At 47.4% G+C, this 21,614-nt stretch overlaps 1 protein-coding gene across 3 annotated transcripts in view; it reads left to right on the top strand.

Annotated features, from left to right (window-relative positions):
- The window catches only part of RPS6KA2 (ribosomal protein S6 kinase A2), a gene marked incomplete at both ends in the record, with an annotated part of 338,217 nt that overhangs the window by 252,227 nt on the left and 64,376 nt on the right, over positions 1–21,614 (top strand). For all 3 annotated transcript variants that reach the window (XM_079716506.1, XM_079716505.1, XM_079716507.1), the window contains 3 exons: positions 1,125–1,241; positions 6,971–7,052; positions 20,956–21,036. In XM_079716506.1, the coding sequence (XP_079572632.1) occupies positions 1,125–1,241; positions 6,971–7,052; positions 20,956–21,036 (280 nt within the window). The remainder of the gene's footprint in view (positions 1–1,124; positions 1,242–6,970; positions 7,053–20,955; positions 21,037–21,614) is intronic.

Here is a 21,614-nt window from a genome sequence, read left to right as displayed (position 1 = left end):
GGGAGACCTGGTGGCCTGGGTGCTGGACTGCTTGTTCACAGCAGGGGTGAAGCGGGGCCCTGGGCGGGGATCCTGGGGTCCGGGGCACAGACCCCTCCGGGGATGCTGCACTGCAGGATCTGGGTCACCTGCCTGCCGAGGGGGTCACAGCAGGTTGAGTGACCTCATGCACCTCCCCACAGAAAAACACCTACTTTACAGTTTTTCCATGTCAAATAGCTGGTGGTGGGTAGGTGGCAATGACCCCTTACAGGTAAAGTAATATGTCTCTGGGGACAGGTAGTTCTCTGATGAGAATTTGTAGTGATTTCTGCCAGTGTTTTAATTTAAATATCAAGGGCCTTTTTTTCCTACTGGGAAGGCTTCTGGACTGGCAGAAAATCCTATCTGACTGCTTCTTCTGAAATATAAGCTTTGGGATGGCAATGAATCATTCTTCGCATTAGCTCTGGCAAAAATATAAGGGAGAGTAGAATGATAAGAAGGAGGAGAAAAAAAATCTGCGTTTCACAGACGACTTCTGCCTGTGGATCCTATTGGTGACCTTCTTTTTTTTTTTTTTTTTTTTTTTTTTTTTTGCTGTGTGCAGGCCTCTCACTGTTGTGGCCTCTCCCGTTGCGGCTCCAGACGCACAGGCTCAGCGGCCATGGCTCACGGGCCCAGCTGCTCCGTGGCATATGGGATCCCCCCGGACCGGGGCACGAACCCATGTCCCCTGCATCGGCAGGCGGACTCTCAACCACTGCGCCACCAGGGAAGCCCCTGATAACCTTTTTGACCACAGCAGTGTAGACGTTAAGACAGATTCTCAGAGGTTCATTTTGTTCCATGGTTCCCACATTCCTCCCTGTCCAAAATTTTGCCCAAACTGTTAAGAAGCAGAATGGATTTCACTGAGATATTGGTAAGACCACATGACACAACTCCATGGGGTAAAGAAACAGTTAAAGGCTCACAAACGGAATCATTGGTATAAATAAGCAAGTTGATTTTGTAAAGCTCTGTGGTGTCACAGCTTTAAACTCCTATCCTGAAGATCCATAACGTACCCGACTTGTTGTAACTTCAGAGGACGAATCCAGAGGAACCCCTTGATTTGTATTTTTGTCATTTTTGTCTTGCAGGAAGAAGGCATCGTGAAGGAGATTGACATCAGTCATCATGTGAAAGCAGGCTTTGAAAAGGCCGACCCTTCCCAGTTTGAACTGTTAAAAGTTTTGGGACAAGGGTCCTATGGAAAGGTAAGTTAGGTCCATGGTTCCCTCCAAGTGGGTCTCATTCCCCTGGGGCTTGTCCCGCACGTCAGGGTGAAGCACTTGAATGTCTGGTGAAGGAGACGGCAGAGGTACCTCCTGAGCCCAAGGGAGAGGTGGCCCCAAGCTGGGGGAATGAAAAGTACGTGTAGCGCCCACATGGTGGGTCCCGTGGTGGCTGGAGCTGGGGCCTCAGTTTGCCTGAAGCCCGTGACCGTGGAGCTGAGCTTAGGGACACCACACACCTTCCCTCTCCTGTAGCTTCCGTGGGCCTTTCGTGTATCACCGTGCTGGCTAAGTCACTTGAGCCATGCATCTTTGGAAGTGCATACCCCACAAGTATTTCTCAAAAAGAAAGAAAAGGTAGGAGAACAAGGAAGAAGGGAACAGAGAAGGCAGTGCCCTTCGGGACCGGTCCCTGTGACCGTCACCAAGGAGTCCAGGAGGCTGGGACTGCAGGCTGGCTCCCCTAACCCTACGTGTGAACTGTGCAGATAGTTTGCCTGTCCAAGCCTCAGTTTCCCCATCTATGAAAGGGGCATAATGTGAACTACTTTCTATAATTATTCTATGGATTAAATGAGACATGACTCCTAGACGTCTAGCAATCGTCTACGATGAATCTGTGCACTAGAATTTTTCGTTTCCTTTCTTTTTCACCTTCAAATTAAAATGAAAACTGATTTCTCTCAGGAAATGAGAAAGAGTTGTCTCTTTATATAGGGCCACATCCATATACAGCACGATGTCAATACATCTTTCACGAGGATAAGTGAATTATTGCAGGGCAGTGCTAATATCTCTACGTCCTTGGTGTAACTGTTAGAAAGTATACAGACTTAGGATTTCTAGAACACGAGGGCCTGAGGTAGACAATGAAGCCAGCCTTTCCTAGAGTTTAAGCAGAACAGAGTCCTGGCTTTTTAAAGTAACTATTTTTGTATGGTATGTGGACATTCACCAAATTTCCCCATTCTTCATAAGACTTTGTGCCAAGATGAAATCTGGCACATGTCAATTTCACGTAGGATTAATAGTTTGTTAGTGATGTTCTAGATAATCTCTTACAGACCACGAAAATTGATTGTTTGTGAAATCTCTCTTTCGGCATTCTTAAAAGGTAGAATGTCTTTTTATTTTATTTTTTCTTTTCCACACAATGTGGTACAGAACATGTGTTTATACTAATGTATCTACAGACATGTTCGTTTGAACCATATGAAATTATCAGTGTTCAAAATGTTGTGGCCTCCAAAAATGGCTATTTCATATGGTTTATAAGGCATTTATGAAAGTAGGGAAATGAAGGTTTCAGGCTCTCAGGGTAAAAAGCTGTTACTAAAACATACAGGCAGGCCTATTTATGTGGTAATGGACTGTCTTCCCATTAATTAGAAATGTTGGAAAAAGATGAAGCGGCGTAAGTCTTTCTCTAAGAACCATGACGTGGAAATAGGGACAAGCAAGGTGCCCCTTGCTCCCTTTCAGAGACGCTGCCCATGAGTTGTTTCTTGAGGACACGCGGGACCAGTGCAGCTGAATCACCTCTGCCCCCAGTGATGGAGATCGGGACCCACCTCGCAGGCGAGGCCCAGGGTTGCTGGCTGGGTGCTGGCTGATGCCCTGGCCTATTGCAGGACCCTGATTTCACTGAGCGCTGTCCCCCCAGGGTGTCTGGAAGCAGCAGAGATGGAAAATGCCTTCTGAGCTCAAGGAAAATGGATCTGAGCCTGTCCGTTCAAAACTCGACTGAACAAAAGCTACGTTGACGATGCCCTGCTCAGAGATCTGGGCGTTAAAAATGAAAGGAGAAAAGACTTTTTCCAATTCCCTGCAAATTTTGAATTTCAATTTTAATTAAAAAAAAAATTCTTTGGGAAACAAGTGAAATCCTGGTGTTGGGCGGAATCCCCTTGGAATGACAAGCTTCATAACGCTCCACACTTTTCCTTCCCAGCCATCGTTGTATGAGGCATAAGAAAGTAAAGTTTAAAAGATTAATATCTTCTGATATTAATAAATAAAGAGATTAATTAAGAGATTAAAAGTAAAATAAGTAAGTGAAGGGAAATAAAAGGAAGAGGCAGTGGCAACGCCTACAGATGTTCAACCTCCATTAACTACTGACTCACGAGCTCAACCGCTGCCTGTGTGTTGGGCCTGGTCACCGGATCAGGACCGTCGCGAACACTGGAGGTGAAGCTCAGGATTCCCGGTGGACGAGGCTGCTGTGCCGACGCAACAGGGCTCTGGAAAGTTCCACCCAGAGGTCCCCTGGGAACGGTGGGCACTAGAGAACCACAATCACAAATCTTATGTGTCCACACAGCAGTATTTGTTATGAATGTTTTATAAAAGCCAAACTAACGACAAGAGGGGGAAATCCATATGTCCTACCACCCATATTATTTTATTCTTCATCTCTAAATGGAAATCACATGTCCTTATGCAGGAGTATCATCATTTTGCTCTCGGTAAGAGAGAAGAATGGCACAACTACGTGTTTCCATCCTGCAGGAAGCTCCTGTTAAACGGACGTCTCTTGCAAAGACTCCAAAGAGTGGGGAGCTGGCGTGAACCTGGGCCCCGGGGTCACGTTCACCCCCCACCGGGTCCCTGTGTTCTTTCTCTCACCCCTTCAGTGACTGCAGCTGTTGGAGGCACGGAAATGGATAAAATGCCACCAAGACCTCCTCGCTCATGCCTGCTGCTGGCCCCACACTGCTCCTGGGAATCGCCCAAGTGACCTTATCCTCCGCCCTCACCCGTCAGTCCCCTTTCCTCAGCCCCCGCTCTCCCCTTGTGCAGCTGGCAGGTCGTTCCTGGAAAGGAGCAGCGCTCGACCCCAAGGGGCGGCCCCGGCTTAGGGTTAGGGTCTCTCACAGGGATGTTTGAGGCTGGCGGCCTCAGGATTGTCCCCAGACGGGACCACACAAAGGGCAGCATGCACTGCCATCCCCACGCTCCGCCCTGCAGAGCCCAGGGAGCCAAGTAGCCCGTTTGCTGAAGGAATTTGCTGGGAATCATGGGGACAGTTTCTGGCCGTTAGTAATTTGGTCAAACCATGATTATTTCAGTGATGGCCAGAGAGCAGGGGGTCGTAGTGCTTGGGACCAGCGGAAGACAGCCTGTCCTTAACGGCCAAGCAGGCAGTGGGAAAGCAGCGAAACACTTTGAGGAATGGGGCAGAGGGTGTCTGAGTGTTAAAATGTGTGGTGCTGCCCAGATGTTCCCCGAAACCTTCAAGGAAGGTGGAGACAAAGCTTTTGCCCCCTCCCTGGCTCATCACCTGCCCCTCGGTCTCCCCAGGCAGATAAGGACCAGCTTGGGATCCCATGTTCTGAGGTGGGACCAAACCCCAATGAGAAGCATCCTCGCTCCCCCGTGACTAAGCGGTGGGGTTGGTAAGAGCAGGTCTGTAAATGTCTCCCTCTGGGGGGGAAGGTTGGTGCCCTGGCGTCCTCTGGAAACGCACGGCTGCCATCCACTTGGGTCGTGCGCTGGGAGGACACTGCAGACCAGTTGCCAGGCTCGAGTGTTGAGGGGACGCTGCAGACCAGTTGCCAGGCTCTTGTGTTGAGGGGACGCTGCAGACCAGTTGCCAGGCTCTTGTGTTGAGGGGACGCTGCAGACCAGTTGCCAGGCTCTTGTGTTGAGGGGACGCTGCAGACCAGTTGCCAGGCTCGTGTGTTGAGGGGACGCTGCAGACCAGTTGCCAGGTTCCGGTTCTGAGACAGAGTTGAAAATCTCGCTCAGAGAATGAGGTAGTGATTTGGCTGATCGCGGTGATACGTGGAGACTAGGGCAGCTTCGGGTGGCACGGCATCTGTCTCCACGTGTGCTCTCGGAAGCGCTTTGCAGAGTCTCGGCTGAGCTTCTGAAGAAGCAGCTCTAAAAATAAAACGCGGGAGTGCATGAACAGTCCCCTGGGTTAAGTGTTAGAGATTCGGCAGCTGTCTTTGTTGAAATTGTCCAGTCGTTTGGGAACTTATCTCACTACATTAGAATGTGTTCCTGAATCACGTAAGGATGAAGAGGCAAGAGGTACGGGATGCCTCGGACGGGAGGGCTCTCCCGGGGCAGACAGAGGCAACCTCTTCACTCGTATTAAATCCACTTTTAAGTCGATTGTTACCTTATTTTGTTGTTTCTCTCGAAATGCGTTTGTCTCCTTTTGGATGCTCTGCTTGCTGTAGGGCTGTTCCTGCTGCGTTTCTTGCAGGACCTGGCGTGTGGCAGGAGCCTGACAAATATTGGTAGTGTGGAGATTTTTCCCCTGTTCTTTTGAAAATAAAAATAGAACTCCTTTGTAAAACAGATGAATATAAATAGCCATTATTACATCATCTCATTTTTACTAATAAAACCTGAGTTGCAATAAAAGAAAAAAGGTTCATGTGAAGCGATCCATGCAAGATTTGCATCCTTGAAACTAAACCATCATGTGGTCAGATGCCATGTGAACATGGCCTTCCGTGTGGACTTGAGTGGACAGTCTTCCCTACTTCTGAACCCACGCATGTACCTCATATACATATTCACGTGTGAGCTCCTACGGACCCCCTTATATTGTGGGGAAGAGGCGGAGAAAGGAATGAAAAGGGGGACAGAAAAGACCGACTCTGGATATTCCAGAGGCTCGACCTTCCGGACGCACATCCTTCATACACCTGTCCTCATTTTTCTCCGTCGTCCCCTCGTTCTGAAAGAGGGGTCTTACTCTTGTCACTAGCGTTCCGATGACGAATGCCTCGTCTTGGGGCTAACGGGTCATCTTCACTTCAGTACGGTGGGCAGATCACCCTGTCCCACAGCCCCTGTGGGTTTGAACATGATCCGTGGCGACTGCACGCAGGGAAGCTCCAAGCACACACGCGGGCAGCACCTGTGCCTTCTGGACACACACGTCTGCACCCGCGTCTCTGTCATGACAGCAGATTTTTGCATCTATTGGTAAATACTGTTAGAAAAAGCAAATACTGTTGTTTCATCTGTGTGGAAGGTGTTCTGTTCGTAACGGATACCCCAGGTTGGTTGGTTGGTTTTTTTACTAATTTTGTTCAACGACTACGAATGTGACTTTTAAGCTCAGCCTCCCAAACAATTGTCTTTTCCTCCATGATACACGTCAAAATGTATCCCAGCAGATGTTGTGTCCACATAAGATGATGTAAGAGCCATTTAGAAACCAACTCCAACTATAAACTTAAGCTACTCAAAGCTGAAATTTGGGTGAAGAAAGCTCAAAATAAGAGAGCCTAGCTCATATTGAGAGTCAGAGAGTGTCCTGTGTGGTTCACAGTGACTCTCAGGGTGGCCTTTGCCTTGGGGATTTACAGGGCATATTCACAATAAACCAAATGACCCCCCTGAAAACTTCTGAATAGTGTCTGTTTTTCTAAACAACTGGTCTTTTTTTTAAAGGAGGGTGCTATTCCCTCTGATATAAAATGTTTCATAGAAAGTGAGTGGTGCCGAAAACAAACGCGATTCTTCATACGAACACGTAACACAGCTCCTCACAGGGTGGTAATAAGTTAGATGAACTTTTCCTGACATCCCAGATGTTGGAGAAGATTTTACATTTAGGTTTTTCCTACAGTGTATTTATTTTCTTGGAGTTTCCTAAACTCCCTGTGTATCCCCGTGTCAAATCAAATAAGGAAAATGAATTTACAGTCATATCAACTGCAGGTGTTCTGTGTTCTCTTTCTCAGGTGTTCCTGGTGAGGAAAGTCAAGGGGTCGGATGCTGGGCAGCTCTACGCAATGAAGGTTCTGAAGAAGGCCACCTTGAAAGGTGAGAGGTCACAGAGGGGGAGACACGTAACTGTGGTTTATCCTCTGCTTGTTATTGGGGGAAATAGACATTCTGTTTAGTGTTGCATGATTTCTGTATGTCGACATGTTACTCTCTGATTGATAATACACATTAAAAGCATGTCCCTGAGTATCTAACATAGCCCTGCAAAATTTCCACAGTCTTCAGAGGGAAAGCCATATTGTGTAAATACCATCCTCCACATATGCTCTGCTGTAACGTGCCATTTGGGGAAAAGAGCATTGAGGAGGAAAGCAAAAGCAGGTTGTTTTGGCTGTATTGGGCAACAAATCAGCCTAAATTCATCCTTCAGACTGGATTGCTCAGTTTTAAACAAAATGTGATTCACGGCTGTATTATTTCCCTTTCTTCCCCCCGGACTGGGTTTTAGAAATTCAGTCCAACACCTGATTCCCTGCTTCTATACTCCTCCCCTCCAGAAAAGTATACGCACATAACGCAGGTCAAGGTAAGCTATCATCTAAAATCTCTATTCTAAGCTCAGGGTCATTTAACCAGCAATACGTACAGCTGAGCACCAACTACATCTGCTCTGATCACCTCCTATTCACCCATTGGTGAGGGAGGGATCTGTGTCCTAAATAGCGCTAGAGGCTGGGCACACAACACCTGGCCTGGGCAGGTGAGACGACAGAGTTTATCAGTCACCTACACTTCTCACTGGGGGCGGAGGGCACTGCACAGCATGCTGGGCCACGAGGGGCTGCACAGGAGCAGAGTGAGTTGCAGGGACTGTGAGATGCAGGCTTTGTAGTAACAAGAGGGTGGGGTGGCCCCTGGTTCCAGGGAAGATGTGATGGGCTTATTTGAATAGTTCTGTGGGCTGGCAGGGAACTGAACATGTTAGGTTAAAGACCAGATGGGGTACAGCTGGTCTGGCTTATAGGGAACCAACAGGGTGGGGAGCCTTTCCTGCTAGGTGGGGGGCATATCTGTCAAGGGCAGGGGAACTCGTGGTTAAGCCTTTCGGGCCCATGAAGCTCAGAGGTGTCAAGGCAGCTCTTGAATTTTTAGGTCTTATATCATAATGTCCTCAGCACCTACATGCAGGGGACAGTACAAAAATATGTCATTCTTTGCCTTCAAGTCACTTACTGTCTAGCTGGTAAATAAGATATATTTTGAACCACACAGAACCAATAATATAGAACAATAAATGCATAGACCAAATATATATAGACCTAAACATTTTAGATACAAAGGAAGAAAGAGTTCTTCCACATGAGGCCATTCAAAAAGGATTTAGAAGGTGAGCGAGACAGTTCTTAAAGGATGGGTAAATACTTCTATAGAAAACAGCAATCAAGTTGACACTGTCAGCACAACCCATGAAAGAAAATACAAAAACTGCCCACTTTGGCCAGACTGGAGCCTGCATCAGAATCACCTATATGTGTTTGGGGAAAGTTGTTAAAAATAGATCCCAAGGCCCCACTTCTGGCCTACTGGATTGTAATCTCTTGGGGCAGAGCCTAGAATTTGAGTTTTCTAACAAACTGTCCCAGTAATTCTTCTGTACACAAAAGTTTAGGGTTCTATGATATAGTTTTGGTTTTATAGTTTATTGTTGACACTGGAGTTTTTAATTCAACAACATAATTTAAACCGTGCTATTTATAGTGAACTTTTTTTTATTGTAGCTATAATAATATTTCTAAAATTGTTTGTCAATTGATCGTGGCCAAATAGTCCAAGATCCTCATAATAATATAATTTTAAAGAATGTTTGTTAAAAGACGTATGGGAAACAAAGCAGGTTTTGGCTTTCTATCCCCAACTTTGAATAAAATGATCTCTTCACTAAACGGTAGTTCCATAGAAATAGAAAATCAAATTAAACATATGTTAGTTCAAGATCATCGGACTGTCTAAAAAAGTGAACAGCTTCTCTGGCACTGCCTCAAAAGTTAAATAGAGTTACCGTATGACCCAACTATTCTAGCCTAGGTGTATAACCAAGAGAAGTGAAAACATACATCTACACAAAAACTTGTGTACATGAATGTTCATAGCAGCACTAGCTAATTCACAGTAGCCAAAAAGTGGAAAAACCCCAAATATCCATGAACTCATGGATAAAGTACGGTACATCCACACAGCGGAATATTATTTGGCAATAAAAAAAGTGAAATACTGACTCGTGTGCCTCAGCCTGGAGGAGCCTTGAAAACATTATGCTGGGTGAAAAGAAGCCAGTCACAAAGTTTCCCACATCGTAGGACTCCATTTATGTGAAAATCCAGAAGAGGTAGCTTCCACAGAGACAGGAAGTAGATTAGTGGTTGCCGGGGCCTGGGGCGTTAGGGAGACAGGGTGTGGCTTAATGACTATGGGGTTTCTTTTGGGGGTGATGACAATGTTTTCTAATTGACTGTGGTGATGGTTGCACAACTCTGAATATTCCAAAAACCATCGAATTGTGCACATTGGGTGGATTGAGTGGTACATGAATTATATCTCGGTAAAGCTGTTTTTATTTATTTTTTTTTGCATTACGCGGGCCTCTCACTGTTGTGGCCTCTCCCGTTGCGGAGCACAGGCTCCAGACGCGCAGGCTCAGCGGCCATGGCTCATGGGCCCAGCCGCTCCGCGGCATGTGGGATCTTCCCGGACCGGGGCACGAACCTGCGTCCCCTGCATCGGCAGGCAGACTCTCAACCACTGCACCACCAGGGAAGCCCATAAAGCTGTTATTTTTAAAATGAACAGCTGGTACGTAACATGGCCATTTGCTAAAACCCACTCTCTCATCCTCAAAGCATGGAGGTTTACTCTCTCAGACACAGAGCGGGCAGCTCCCTGTGGTTGAAGATGAGGGCAGGTCGAAGCAGAAGCCATGTCAGCTCATCCTCTGACCAGACTGTTCCTGGTGAGATCCGCCGCCTGTCTCACCTTCCATCAGCACGTCTGATAACCTCACCAGCATGTGCTCAGTGCCCTTCAATTGTTCCCTTTCTCCTCAAGTTGTAACTGTTCCTTCTTTCCCATCAAATACCATCTCACCCTCTCCTGCCCCCAAAGGAGGAAGAGGGAGAAGTGGGAGGGAAATTGGAACTGTGGGGGAACTTGTGTGTTCACCCTGCTCTGGAGGCGTGAGAGAGAAGCAGCCCATCCATCAGCCCCAGCCTTGACCTCTTAGCGCGTGTGCAAACGCTCATCTCGGTGATCTCAGCTTCCACGGGAACGCAAGTCTCCACGTGTGTTTATGATCCGATCCAGTGTCCTTGAGAAAGCGCCCCTGATACAAGGTTACATGGATTAGGCAGGATATGAAACTGTGTTACAGGACGATAGAGATGTTGTTAAATGCATGCGTGCCTCCACGTGTATAGGTAGGTGCCTGTGTGTGTACGAATATTGAATATATGTCGTGCTCGTTGGAAATATGCCAAAACAAAAACACTCATAGGATTACTGGGAGCTTTTATTTTCTTCTCTGTGTTCTATATTTCAACTTTTCAACAAACATAGAATATATTTGACTTTGTATAATATAAAGTTTTTGTGTAATATTCCAAAACAATACACTTGACTATGTAAAATCATTTTTACATTGTGAGAATGAGCCATATAAGCATAAAACTTACAAGCACAAAGTCAGAAAAATTTCCCACTTCCTAGTGCTCCTTTAAAAGCCAGCTTTTGAACCAAACGTTATCTTATATCGTCTACTATTTTAGCTTTTCAAAATGGTCCATCACTAAAGAATATATTTTTTCCCCAGAAGTGCAATCAGAGCTTATTTCCCTAAGAGAAGATATAGACGTTTTACAAAACAGTCCTTTGTGTGAGGTGGTGCTTGGAACCATGATAGGAGGACCAAGTACATCCAGCACGGAGGCCAGGTCTCTGAGCCACCGAGGGGCCTTCTGAGCTTTCTAGGCATTCCTTTCTCCTCCCGTGTGAAAGAAGCCGGTTGTTTAGATTTGTTTTGGCTCCAACACCTCTGCATTCTGTTAGCCTGAGAGATTCGAATATTCGTAAGCCATTCTCCATCCTCAAAGCATCACCAGTTTGCAGGCTCATTAGTGAATCAGAAGAATGGGTTAGAAAAGAAATGTGGGTGAGAGCGGCGCCCTCCAGGAGTGCAGACCAGGAACTTCAATAGTGAAATTATTTTGAAAAGGGGAAAACGGAGAAGGGGGCGGAGGACTCATGGCAATGACTGCAAACTTCCGGATGGTTTCTCAGAAACGCGGATGGCTGTCCCGTGTACAGAAGGGAGTGCCGTCGTCATTTGGATTCCAAATAACTTGGCAAACGGATAATAGTCTCTGACAGCTCTGTTTCTCCTTTAAATGGGTTTGGAGGGGTCAGGCGCCTGCCTCCGCCTTTCTTTAAAGAGGTGGCACGCCATTTCTAAGGAAAATGTCAACGGCTGAAGCAGCTGACAGTGTGACGAGCAGGCAGGCGTGAGCCGCCCCCAGCCTAACCCGCAGCCCCCCTCGCGAGCAGGGATGGTGCTGCTTTTCCCCCCGTCGTCGCTTAAGGACCCTTTCAAAGTGTTCAATGTCTCTAATTGACAAAGTTTCTCTATTCGTGACTCAACACTGAATTATCGCAGGTGACAGTTCTATGTAAGGAATTCCAAACATAATGAATTCCAAAGGGTGACGCCCCACTTTGTGTTGTAGAGGAATTTGGTTTAAAAGACTGTCAGTGTATTCCCAAGCATGAGACCACAAGTGAAGCAAGCCTGGTCTCCATCCCCCATTTAGTGAGCTGGCAAGTGGGGACTGTCACCCACATTAATAAGGTGGTTCCCAGCCTTGGCCGCAAGCTGGAATGGCCTGCAGGACTTTCACAGAATGCTGGGGTCACTTCAGGTCAACTCCTCGAATCCCTGGTCTGGATGTGGTCTGGTTATGAGAATCCGGGTATCTCTAAGGTACTGCCAGCAAGAGGACCCTGATGCAGTGGCTGGGAGCACAGACACTGGACCCTGGGACCCCATCCGGCTTAGACTCCACTGGCTGTGTCACCCTGGGGAACTTCTCCTGGCCTCTGTTTCCTCCTACTTAAATGAGATGTCAGTAATAGTATCTACCTCACAGCGTTGTTGATGTGAGGATTAAATCCGTCAGTGCACGTGAGGTGCTGCTGCTGGCACAAGGTTCACGGTCACCTGTATTCATTTCTGGTCCTTTTCTCCATGAAAACTGGCATTGGAGGTGTGTTAGGACTCTTCTGGTCTAGGTTTGGCTTAGGTCTGATTAAGTGGGGGGCAGGGGGGCAGTGAGGAGGAGGGTTGAGCGTTAATTACCATCTGGTTAGAAAGACTTACGTCTCTGTTCAGCCCCGGTTCCTCCAGCTTTGTGAAGAGCCTGTGATGGTGTTAGTTACCAAGGGTGCCTGGCACCTGCTGGGGACCACAAACGTCCACCCCAGGAGGGCTCCTCTTGTAGAATTCCAGTGAGGATTGAAACAGCTCTCCACAATGTGGAGAGAGCTTCTATGTGAAATATGTCTTTGCAATGAAAATTTTCTGGTAGGACTTCATCTGTGTTCTCATGCCTAACTAATTTTTCAGCCGTTTTCCTTATAAGTCAACTTTCTAAGCCCAAAGGTAATACATGCTCCTTCCTTTGAAGGAAGGAAGTTGTGTCCTGTTGATTCTAAAGGAAGAAAATATTATTCTGGCAAATCTCTTTGTTTAGTAAGTAACTAATAGACCATTACGGTCACTTCATGGGTGTTTCTGGCCAGCTGTGTGTGTGGGTTACTGCCAGAGCCTGGCTGGGAGATAAGATGGAAATGGTCCTGAACGGTGCTTTCCGAGCCTGTCGGATTGTCCTTTGGAGCCCAGTTTCTGTCACTCCTCTATCCTTTCTTTAAGTAGAGCTCTGATTCCATCCCTCGAATGTCAGCAGATACAGGAGGGAATGCGGGAGTGTGCGGGGTGACCAGGACAGAAATGCGTGGATTACCTTCACGCTGATTACAACATTTTGAAATAGCCCCTGGTCAGAGTTAGCCTGGTTGGTTTCAAACCTCAGAATGTGGTTTCCAGCACCATTTTATTTCCTTTTCTCTTACACCAAGATGCTTTGTTTTAAAAACACTGACTTAGAAACTAAGCTTTAATCGGTGCCTTAGTTTGAACAGCTGTTATTTCCATGCTAATTCATTTATGTCATTTGATTCACATTTGGATGATTACAGATTCCTAGGGGGGAAGGTAAGGCAAGTTCCAAGCACACGCTTTAAGTGCCCTTATTGGTATTGTAGGAAACTGAGTCACAATGCAGTGAAGCCACACACTCAGAATCACATGATTTGGAGGTGGTGGGGTCTCTATCCCGTGTTCCTCCCCTCCCAGGAGGGGGGCACCTGGGACCAGCCGTGCCCCCCACCCCTAGGGCATCATTTCCTCATCAGGAAGCCTCATCCAGCTGTCCCTGGGGTATTTACTATTCAGGGGAGCTGTTTTCCCAGTAGATGATCTAAGACAAGAAGTAACATGTAAACATCATCCTTAAGTAATAGCTCTCCCGTTTGTTGTAATACACCGGCTGTGTGCCTTGGCATTGTTTATATGTTCATTTCTACCAGAATTGCATTTCTTACATTGTAGAGAAAAAGTAGGAAAGAGATTTTTTTTTCACTACTTGCATCTTTAATGCCTGTAAATATGAAAACATAATGGGCTGAAGATTTACCCACAGAAGGATTCTCTGGTAAAGAAGTTAGTTAAGTAACCATGTCAGTCTTGGTTTGAATAATCTAGCATAGAGACAAATCTTGGGGAATTGTGCCCGATAGAATCATCAGTGTGGCTAATGTTTTAATTTTCATCATGCGTGGTTTTCTTCCTTTTCTCTCTGAGGTGATGAGCAGTACAAAGTTTTGGTCACCAAACGTTTAGCAACACAGCTTCCCACGGGAGGCCCCTCTTTGCTATGAATTAGACCTTTGAAGGTTAAAAGATATTGTGTGAAGGTGGATTTTTATTCTGCATCCAGGAGACCGCTCGGGATATAACTGCAGACCTGGCAGGTTTTTGTGGACAGAGGCAGGAGGCAGTAAGTGTGGTCACTCAGCTGGGCAGAGCCTGAGTTCTTCACCAGCCTGGTGTCCGGCTCCAGTTAAAAGGCTCAGGCCTCCCCGTGACCGCGGCCGCCTGCAGATGCACGGCTGCGTGCAACGCGTGCGGTCCCGCGCCCCGCGGTCCCTGAGGGATGTCGCAGCCCCGTCCACAGCAACCCCGGGCTTTTCTAAGGTGTACCTCCTACCTGGCCATCTCTCATCTTCACCGTGACCGATAGGACTTGTTTTTATCTCACGCTTCATTTTCTTTTCAAATACAGTCTCTATATAGTAGAATATAATGTAACATAATGTAACATGATATGACATGATATATAATGTAGCGTAAAAGTAATGTGTATTGAGGGAGGTCATTTAAAAACAGGCAAATACAGGCAATGGTGTCCAACTCTAACGAGAGGATTTCGGTCCCAGCCTCGTTGCAGATGGAGCTCTCCTAAGTAAATCCATCCTCCAAAGTAGGTTAGTGATTCTTACCAGGGGTTCTTATGCAGCTTGCAGTTGCCACGTACTTCAAGACCAGTTTCATGAGCATTTCCCGACTGGCTCTAGGAGATCGTATGGACCATTTTTCAGAGAGTTGTGGTGACTCACTGAGGGTGGGGATGCAGGAAATCCCAGGAGGCCTCAAGGCTCAAATCCGCTCAGGGCGCCAAGCCGTCGGCTGGCTGGCAAAAGGGACCTGCGTGCATTGTGGTTCGTCACTTGCCAGAGACTTCAAAGGACTACGGATGTTGAGACCTTTTTTTTGTTAGGGCACAAGGGGCATTAGCCAACTTTTTAACTCCAGAAGTCCAGAACAGGCCAAGTGGTTGAGGAAAGAAAATAAACAGGATAGCATGACCTGCACCTTCAGTTCCACAGGAGCACCTGGGAGCAGGTGCCCCTGAAGTTGTCTGATGGAGAGGAGGGCGTGGAAGCCTTGGGGACGTGGGCCCAATCCGAAAAATGTGTGTGTGTGGGGTCCAGAAAGCAGCTCTGGTTTTGTGTTGTGTGTCACGTCCAGCAGGGTAATCCCACAGTGTGCTGCATCCTCTACTTTCCTGGGAAGGAAACTGTGCTGAACAGGTAGGACGAGTTTACAGGCGCTCCCGCCTTCATGTCAGCCCCAGGGGCAGCCCCGGGCCCGGAAGGCTGAAGGACGCGGGAAGGTCACAGCCGGCGCCTGGAGCTGCAGGTTACCGTACAGAGCAAAGCAGCCGTGCAAAGCACATCACCGTAATCCTTCGCATGGCGGGTCAGCCACAAGTACAGGGTTGATGTGAAGTGTAAAAGATTTTAGTTTATCACCGATGTCTACGGTTTATTAGTGAATCTCAAAATAGTCTAGGACATTTGGGTTTTTCCATCTATACGGTCAAGCCCCGCTCGATTCCAGACTCACATGTCTCATGCCAGAGAGTAAATATCACAGGGAGGCAGTGGCCTGGCTCCAGACCCCGCGCCGGTCCAGAACACCCAGTGGGAGATTACTGGGGACGTTTCGCCTCAGGCTGGCGTGTCTCACCATTTCTGTAACTCGTTGGCACGATAGCAATGGAAGGATGAAGGAAACATCTCTCTGGGCTTTTTTTTTTTTTATGCATCTGAGTCTTGGGACTCAAAATCCCTTGGAATCCTTAGCCTCCAGGGGCAGCTTGAACTGCTCAGCATCAGAAATGAAGCACTTGCTCTCATGTCGGTTTTCTTTCTTGGTGGAGGGACCACTCTGCAGCTGCCCATCAGATGGCTGAGGCACCGTTCAGGGCCTTTCCCTCCATCCCTGGTGGCCCGAGTGACTGCCGCCACCTAGAGAGGGTGGTGGTGAGGTCTGGTGCCGGTTCAGCCCGGCAAAGCCAGAGCTTGCAGACCCGGAGATGCCCAGTCACCTTTGCAGAGCTGGCCTCACGCCTGCTGTTTCACATCTGAAGGGCATTGCCTGTGTGACAGCTGTCCTTGCGCATCGTGTTAGCTTGGCCCCGGTCACTTCCCCCGTTGGCCGTCTGCAGTGATAAAATCCTGCGCCGCCATGAACACAGCCTTTCCCTTTTCCTGCCACCTTGGACCCAGTATGCTTGTGTTTCAGCAGTTTATGCCCCGGGGGTCAACCTTACCAAACATGTTTGAAAGCATCTTCCCCAAAGCGATGTGTCTTATCTGTGCTCCATTAGGTTCACTGTTGGGGCTGGAGTCTTGGTTTCTCCTCTGTTACTTTAGACAGAATAAGAGTATTTAGATAGTGTGTGTATTTAGGCTCCTGGCCCTTTTTCTGCTTGTTTCAGATAATCTCTGAATTTTTTGTCTGCCTTTTAATTTTATGACCTTTTGGATGGGAAATCTGTTTGGTAACTCAGTCTATCACTCTCTCCTAGGTTATTTCTTCCATTGCTTTTATTTAAAACAAAGATTCCCACCCAGACATCAGATGAGTATTCATCTTTGTTACCATTTTTACAGCTTGTTTTTTTTTTAACACTTACCTCTTTAATCGATCTTGGATTTATTGTTGTGTAAAATGTAGGGAAGAAATATGTATTTATTTTACCCCTATAACTGGACAGCCCCTTGGAAATTTGAATGTAAGCATCTCTTTCTAATTTTGTCACCAGGCTTATTGTGGCCTTTGCTTTCCATGACAAATACTATCTTCAGATGCGTAAGTAACACTAAGCAGTGTTCCTCATTCCAAAGAGGTCTGAACCCAAGATAATAACATCAGTCCCATTTAGAGGATTTTTAGATTTTCTTAACCAAAGTCAAAGAGTGAGCTTTGCAACAGGATGGCAAGACGGGGGTGGGAACACAGGGTCCCAGTCCTCTGCCACCTGCTTCACCAGATCACGTCATGGGGGTGGGAGCGGACCAGGGCTTCTCCCCAGAGGAGGACGTGCCTGGGGGTGGCAGTACATGGGGGTGACGGACGACTGTCTCCCGCGGACCCTTCTCAGCCGGCTCCACTCCCTGAGGCAAAGGACGCAGGAGCCTGAGATGCGTCGGATGAGGTTCCCACCATGAAGAGCCCGTGGGTCCGCACAGCAGCTGCTCAGAGAGGCGTCTTGTCGGCCAGGGTTGGGAGGGGCGGCCCCAGGCCCCCTGTCACTGACGCATCCCCCCTTCCTTCCTGTGACCCTGTCCCACCCAAGGTCTCCTCCTCAGCCTGTGCACGTGTTTGGAGAGACGTCTTTCGGATCCCACTGCTTACGTGGGATCCCGTTCTCCCTTCAGGGTCTTTAGCTGGCATCCTCTGCGTCTTTTATTGAATGAATGGGTCTCAGCTTTTGCTTCTGTTGACCCTCCTGAAACCCTTTCTCTGCTGTTCTCCGTGGCAGAGCCACTGGAACCTGTAGCTCGGGATAGACAGGAAATGGAGCGACTCCTTGTACTGTCTGCCTGGGAACTGTCTGCTTCTGCCCCCCTTGTTCATTCTCCTAAGTGGTGGCCGTGCCGGGGTGTCCACGGCCAGAACTACCACGGGATGAGCTTGTGTTGGGGACGTGTCCTGATGGAGCCGCACAGATGCTGCCGTAAAACCTTCTCTCTGGTGTAGCTGCAGTCGTGTTCAACAACAGACCCTCTTATTTTTACCTCTACCATAAACTACTTTTTAAAGAATGAATAGATGAAATGTGTTTTAATGAAGAAGCATATCAAAACTTCTTAAAACGACACCAAAAAAAGCCACCCAGAGACACCGACCTCTCCTCGGGTCTTGCTCACTAACCCCATCACACACCCGGTGTCTCGCCTCCCTCCAGGGGTGAAAGCAGTCACGGCTGCGTCCCCAGCGGAGGAGTGCTGCCCTCCCGCGGCCTCTGAAGGTGGCACCCATGGAGACTCCCCCGGGCGCCTGGCCCCCCCTCCCCCAGGCACACAGCCCTCGGGAGGCTCCCCTGCTTCCCTCTTCACACTGTGGCCCCCAGACTCCCGCTTGCCGGGGCAGCTCTGCATCCTGGGTGCCAGCGCTCGGCCCTTCCAGCGTCTCAGGGCGATTCAGGGCCACTGCAGTCATAGGGGTCTGTATCGGACCGGGAACAGCCAGGCATCAGAGCAGAGAGGAAGGTCAGGGAAAAGCCCTTGACTCGTACCATGCAGTGAAGCTGACTCCACTTACTAGGCAGTAAAATGACCCCAGTGCAGGCATGGCCTTGGCTGTGGGACCAGCACCGTCGTGCTCACACACTACCCGTTGTTCTCGTCATGACCCCGTGAGGCAGGTACCATCTTCACCCCAGGTTACAGAGGAGGAAGCTGAGCAGGGAGCCACCTGTGCGCTGGGAGAGACGGAGCCCGGGTGTGTGTGCTCCAGGCCGCGGGCCCTGGGCTCTCAGCCACAGACCCACCGGGAAGGTGAGCGGCCAGGGCACCAAAGCAGAGGTGGACCCCAGGGAGCCTGAGCACCCGAGTGTGAAAGAGGAAGCCAGTCATGGAGCAAAATGCAGGAGACTGTCCTGGGGCCCAGGGACAGGAAGGACTTCTGTGCTCTTTCATTGTGATAAAATATACTTAATAGGATATCCATCATTTTAACCATTTGTAAGTGGTGTTAGTAAATACATTTGCAATATTGTGTAACCATCACCACTATCTCTACCCCAGACTTTCTCATCATCCCAAGCAGAAGCTCTGTCCCCATTAGAACAATTTCCTACTTCCCTCCTCCAGCCCCTGGCACCTACCCTTCTACTTTCTGTCTCTATGAATTTGACTTCTCCAGGGACCTCATGTAAGTCGAATTATATGGCATTTGTCCTTTTATGTCTGGCTTACTTTGCTTGGTGTAGTGTTCTTAAGGTTTATCCCTGCTGTAGTGTGTGTCAGAGTTTTATTTTTTAGGGCTGAGTGATAGTCCATTGCGTGGACAAACTCCCTTTTGCTTATTCAGGCATCCATCAGTGGACCCTTGGGTTGCTGCCATATTTTTGCTATGGTGAATAATACTGCTGTGAATGTGGGTGTCCAGTATCTGTTGGAATTCCTGTTTTCAGTTCTTTGGGGAATGGAATTGCTGGGTCACATGGTATTTCTGTGTTTAACTTTGTGAGGAACTGACAAACTGTTTTCTACAGTGGCTGCACCATTTTACATTCCCACCAACTTCTCCACATCCTCACCCACGCTTGTTATTTTCCATTGTTTGTGGGTTTTTTTTTTTATTATAGCCATCCTTTGGGAAGGACTTTTTAAATAAAACTTTAAAAGTACATATCATAAGACCAAAGTATGAACGACTTAAATACTTGGTCCATACGGTGGTATTCATCATACTTGTCACACTTAGGAATATTTGAGGAAAGTTTCTGCCTTCACACACACGGGGCCATAGGACGTCACTCGGACATTGCCCTGGGTGTACCAATTTGCTTGTGGCATCCTGGAGTTGTTCTTATTCTCAAGTGGTGATTTTGTTTGTTTTTTTGTTTATTTTTTCCTCAAAACTAATCCCATCTGTATTCCCAGATGGCTAAACTTTAGGCAATGTCAGCACTGAAAAGAATAATATTGTAATTGGTTATAACACACTCATTTTTTTAAAAAAATCCATAATCCATAGTTATCCTCAGGAAGAGGAAGAGAAGGGATTTTCCTCTTGATTTCTAGTCCCATCAGAAATGAGAACATTGCCATTTTGTAACCCTAAATGACTCACGCATCCTTGATCCGTATAAGCAAGGATCGTATATGTAAGCTAAAGGATGAAGGATTGTAAGGGAACCCACAGGTCATTCCATACCAAAATATCACCCCTCACGTTATTTGTTACTTACAAGGGGATGTACACATCTCTGCAGTGAGAGGCTGATGACTTGCCACCTTGACCCACTAGAATTTAGCATCACTGAGCAAGGGTAATGCGGCACTCCTCCCCACATCTGCTGCACCTTGAGGCCTGCAGCATCACCCGGGAGGTATTTTTGCCAAAAATGTTTAGCCTTGGGGCTTCCCTGGTGGTGCAGTGGTTGAGAGTCCGCCTGCTGATGCAGGGGACGCGGGTTCGTGCCCCGGTCCGGGAAGATCCCACATGCCGCTGAGCCTGCGCATCCGGAGCCTGTGCTCCACAATGGGAGAGGCCACAACAGTGAGAGGCCTGCGTACCACACACAAAAAAATATATATATATATATATTTAGTCTCAACCTTATGAAGCGTCCAGACCTAACCTCGGTTTATAAGAAATATAGGAGTTAGAACAACCAGTAAAGAAACAATCAGACACACGTAGGAACAATCTACAAGAAAACCGACCTGGACTTAACCAAAAAGCCCACAAAAAGCACAGGGGTAAAAAAGATGCGGGACCATTGTATTCTAGAAGCAAAAAGAATAAGGAAATATAACAACCAGATCAAACGTGTGAACCTCGACCGAATCTGAGGTTGGAAAAAATAACAGCTGTAAATGACATGTCAGGGCGGGCAGGATTGGAATATGTATCAGATGTTAGATGATATTATGGAATGATGGTGAATGTTCTTCAGGGCAACAGTCGCGTTAGGGTTATGTAAGAGATTACCCTGTTCTCAGGGAATGCTGCATGTAAATGCGCCTAGGCGTCGAGTGTCACAGCGTCGACAGTTTATTGTCAGATTCGTGGCTAAAATGTGTGTATGTGTGCGGAAAGAGAGGGAGATAGAGAGAGGGGGAGAGAAAATGTATCGAAATGTAAGCAGTTGTTGAATCTAAGTGGAGTACTTGGTGGGGGGTCATTCAACCTTCTCTTTCAACTTTTGTGTATGTTTGAAAAGTTTGTAACAAAAAGTTGGGGGAAATTATTTATATCTAATGTCTTGTGTTTCACATCCTGCCATTGAAAGCCTTCGATTTTTCTGTCTTGCAGTTCGGGACCGAGTCAGATCGAAGATGGAGAGAGACATTTTGGCAGAAGTGAATCACCCTTTCATCGTAAAGCTTCATTACGGTAAAGGGAGGGAAAAAAATTCCCTGCTGTTGAGAGGACCTAGACCAACCCTCCCCCAAATCGGAGGAAATCGGCATCGATTCCTTGTCTCAGCGTCCGGCCCTATCTGGGGTGGAGCTTTCTCCCCCCCGGGTTCCTGAGCCTCAGATTCTTCTTCTCTGGGGGAGGAAGATGCCCTGTTTCATCTCGAAAAACCGAATCTGAGGGAGCGAGAGGTTACCCTTAATTAAATTATCAACATGGAGGAAGTGGTTTTAAAAAAAGGTCTCAACCTAGATGGGGTGAATGTATGACATATTTTTGTGTTGTTTCAGAGTAAAGTGCCTATGACCCCATAGTTTCTTTAAACCAGAATGGTAACATCTCCTGCATTTTAGGTAAAGACTGTATTTTAGACATTTGAAAGACAGTAGCTCTTTGAGCCCTCAAAACTGCCTTTCAAGGTAGACTATTGTTTCCATTTCTCAGAAGAGAAAACTGAGACTCAGATGGAATAATTCTGATTTCTGAGGCCACATATCTGCGATACCACACAAGGCTTCTTCGTTTGCTTTCTGCCATTTTACCTACTCGGAGGA

The sequence above is a fragment of the Hyperoodon ampullatus genome, assembly GCF_949752795.1.
Source record: "Hyperoodon ampullatus genome assembly, chromosome: 12".
NCBI lineage: Eukaryota > Metazoa > Chordata > Mammalia > Artiodactyla > Ziphiidae > Hyperoodon > Hyperoodon ampullatus.
The sequence above is the reverse complement of the archived record's forward strand: the minus strand, read 5'-3'. Positions and strand labels throughout refer to the sequence as shown.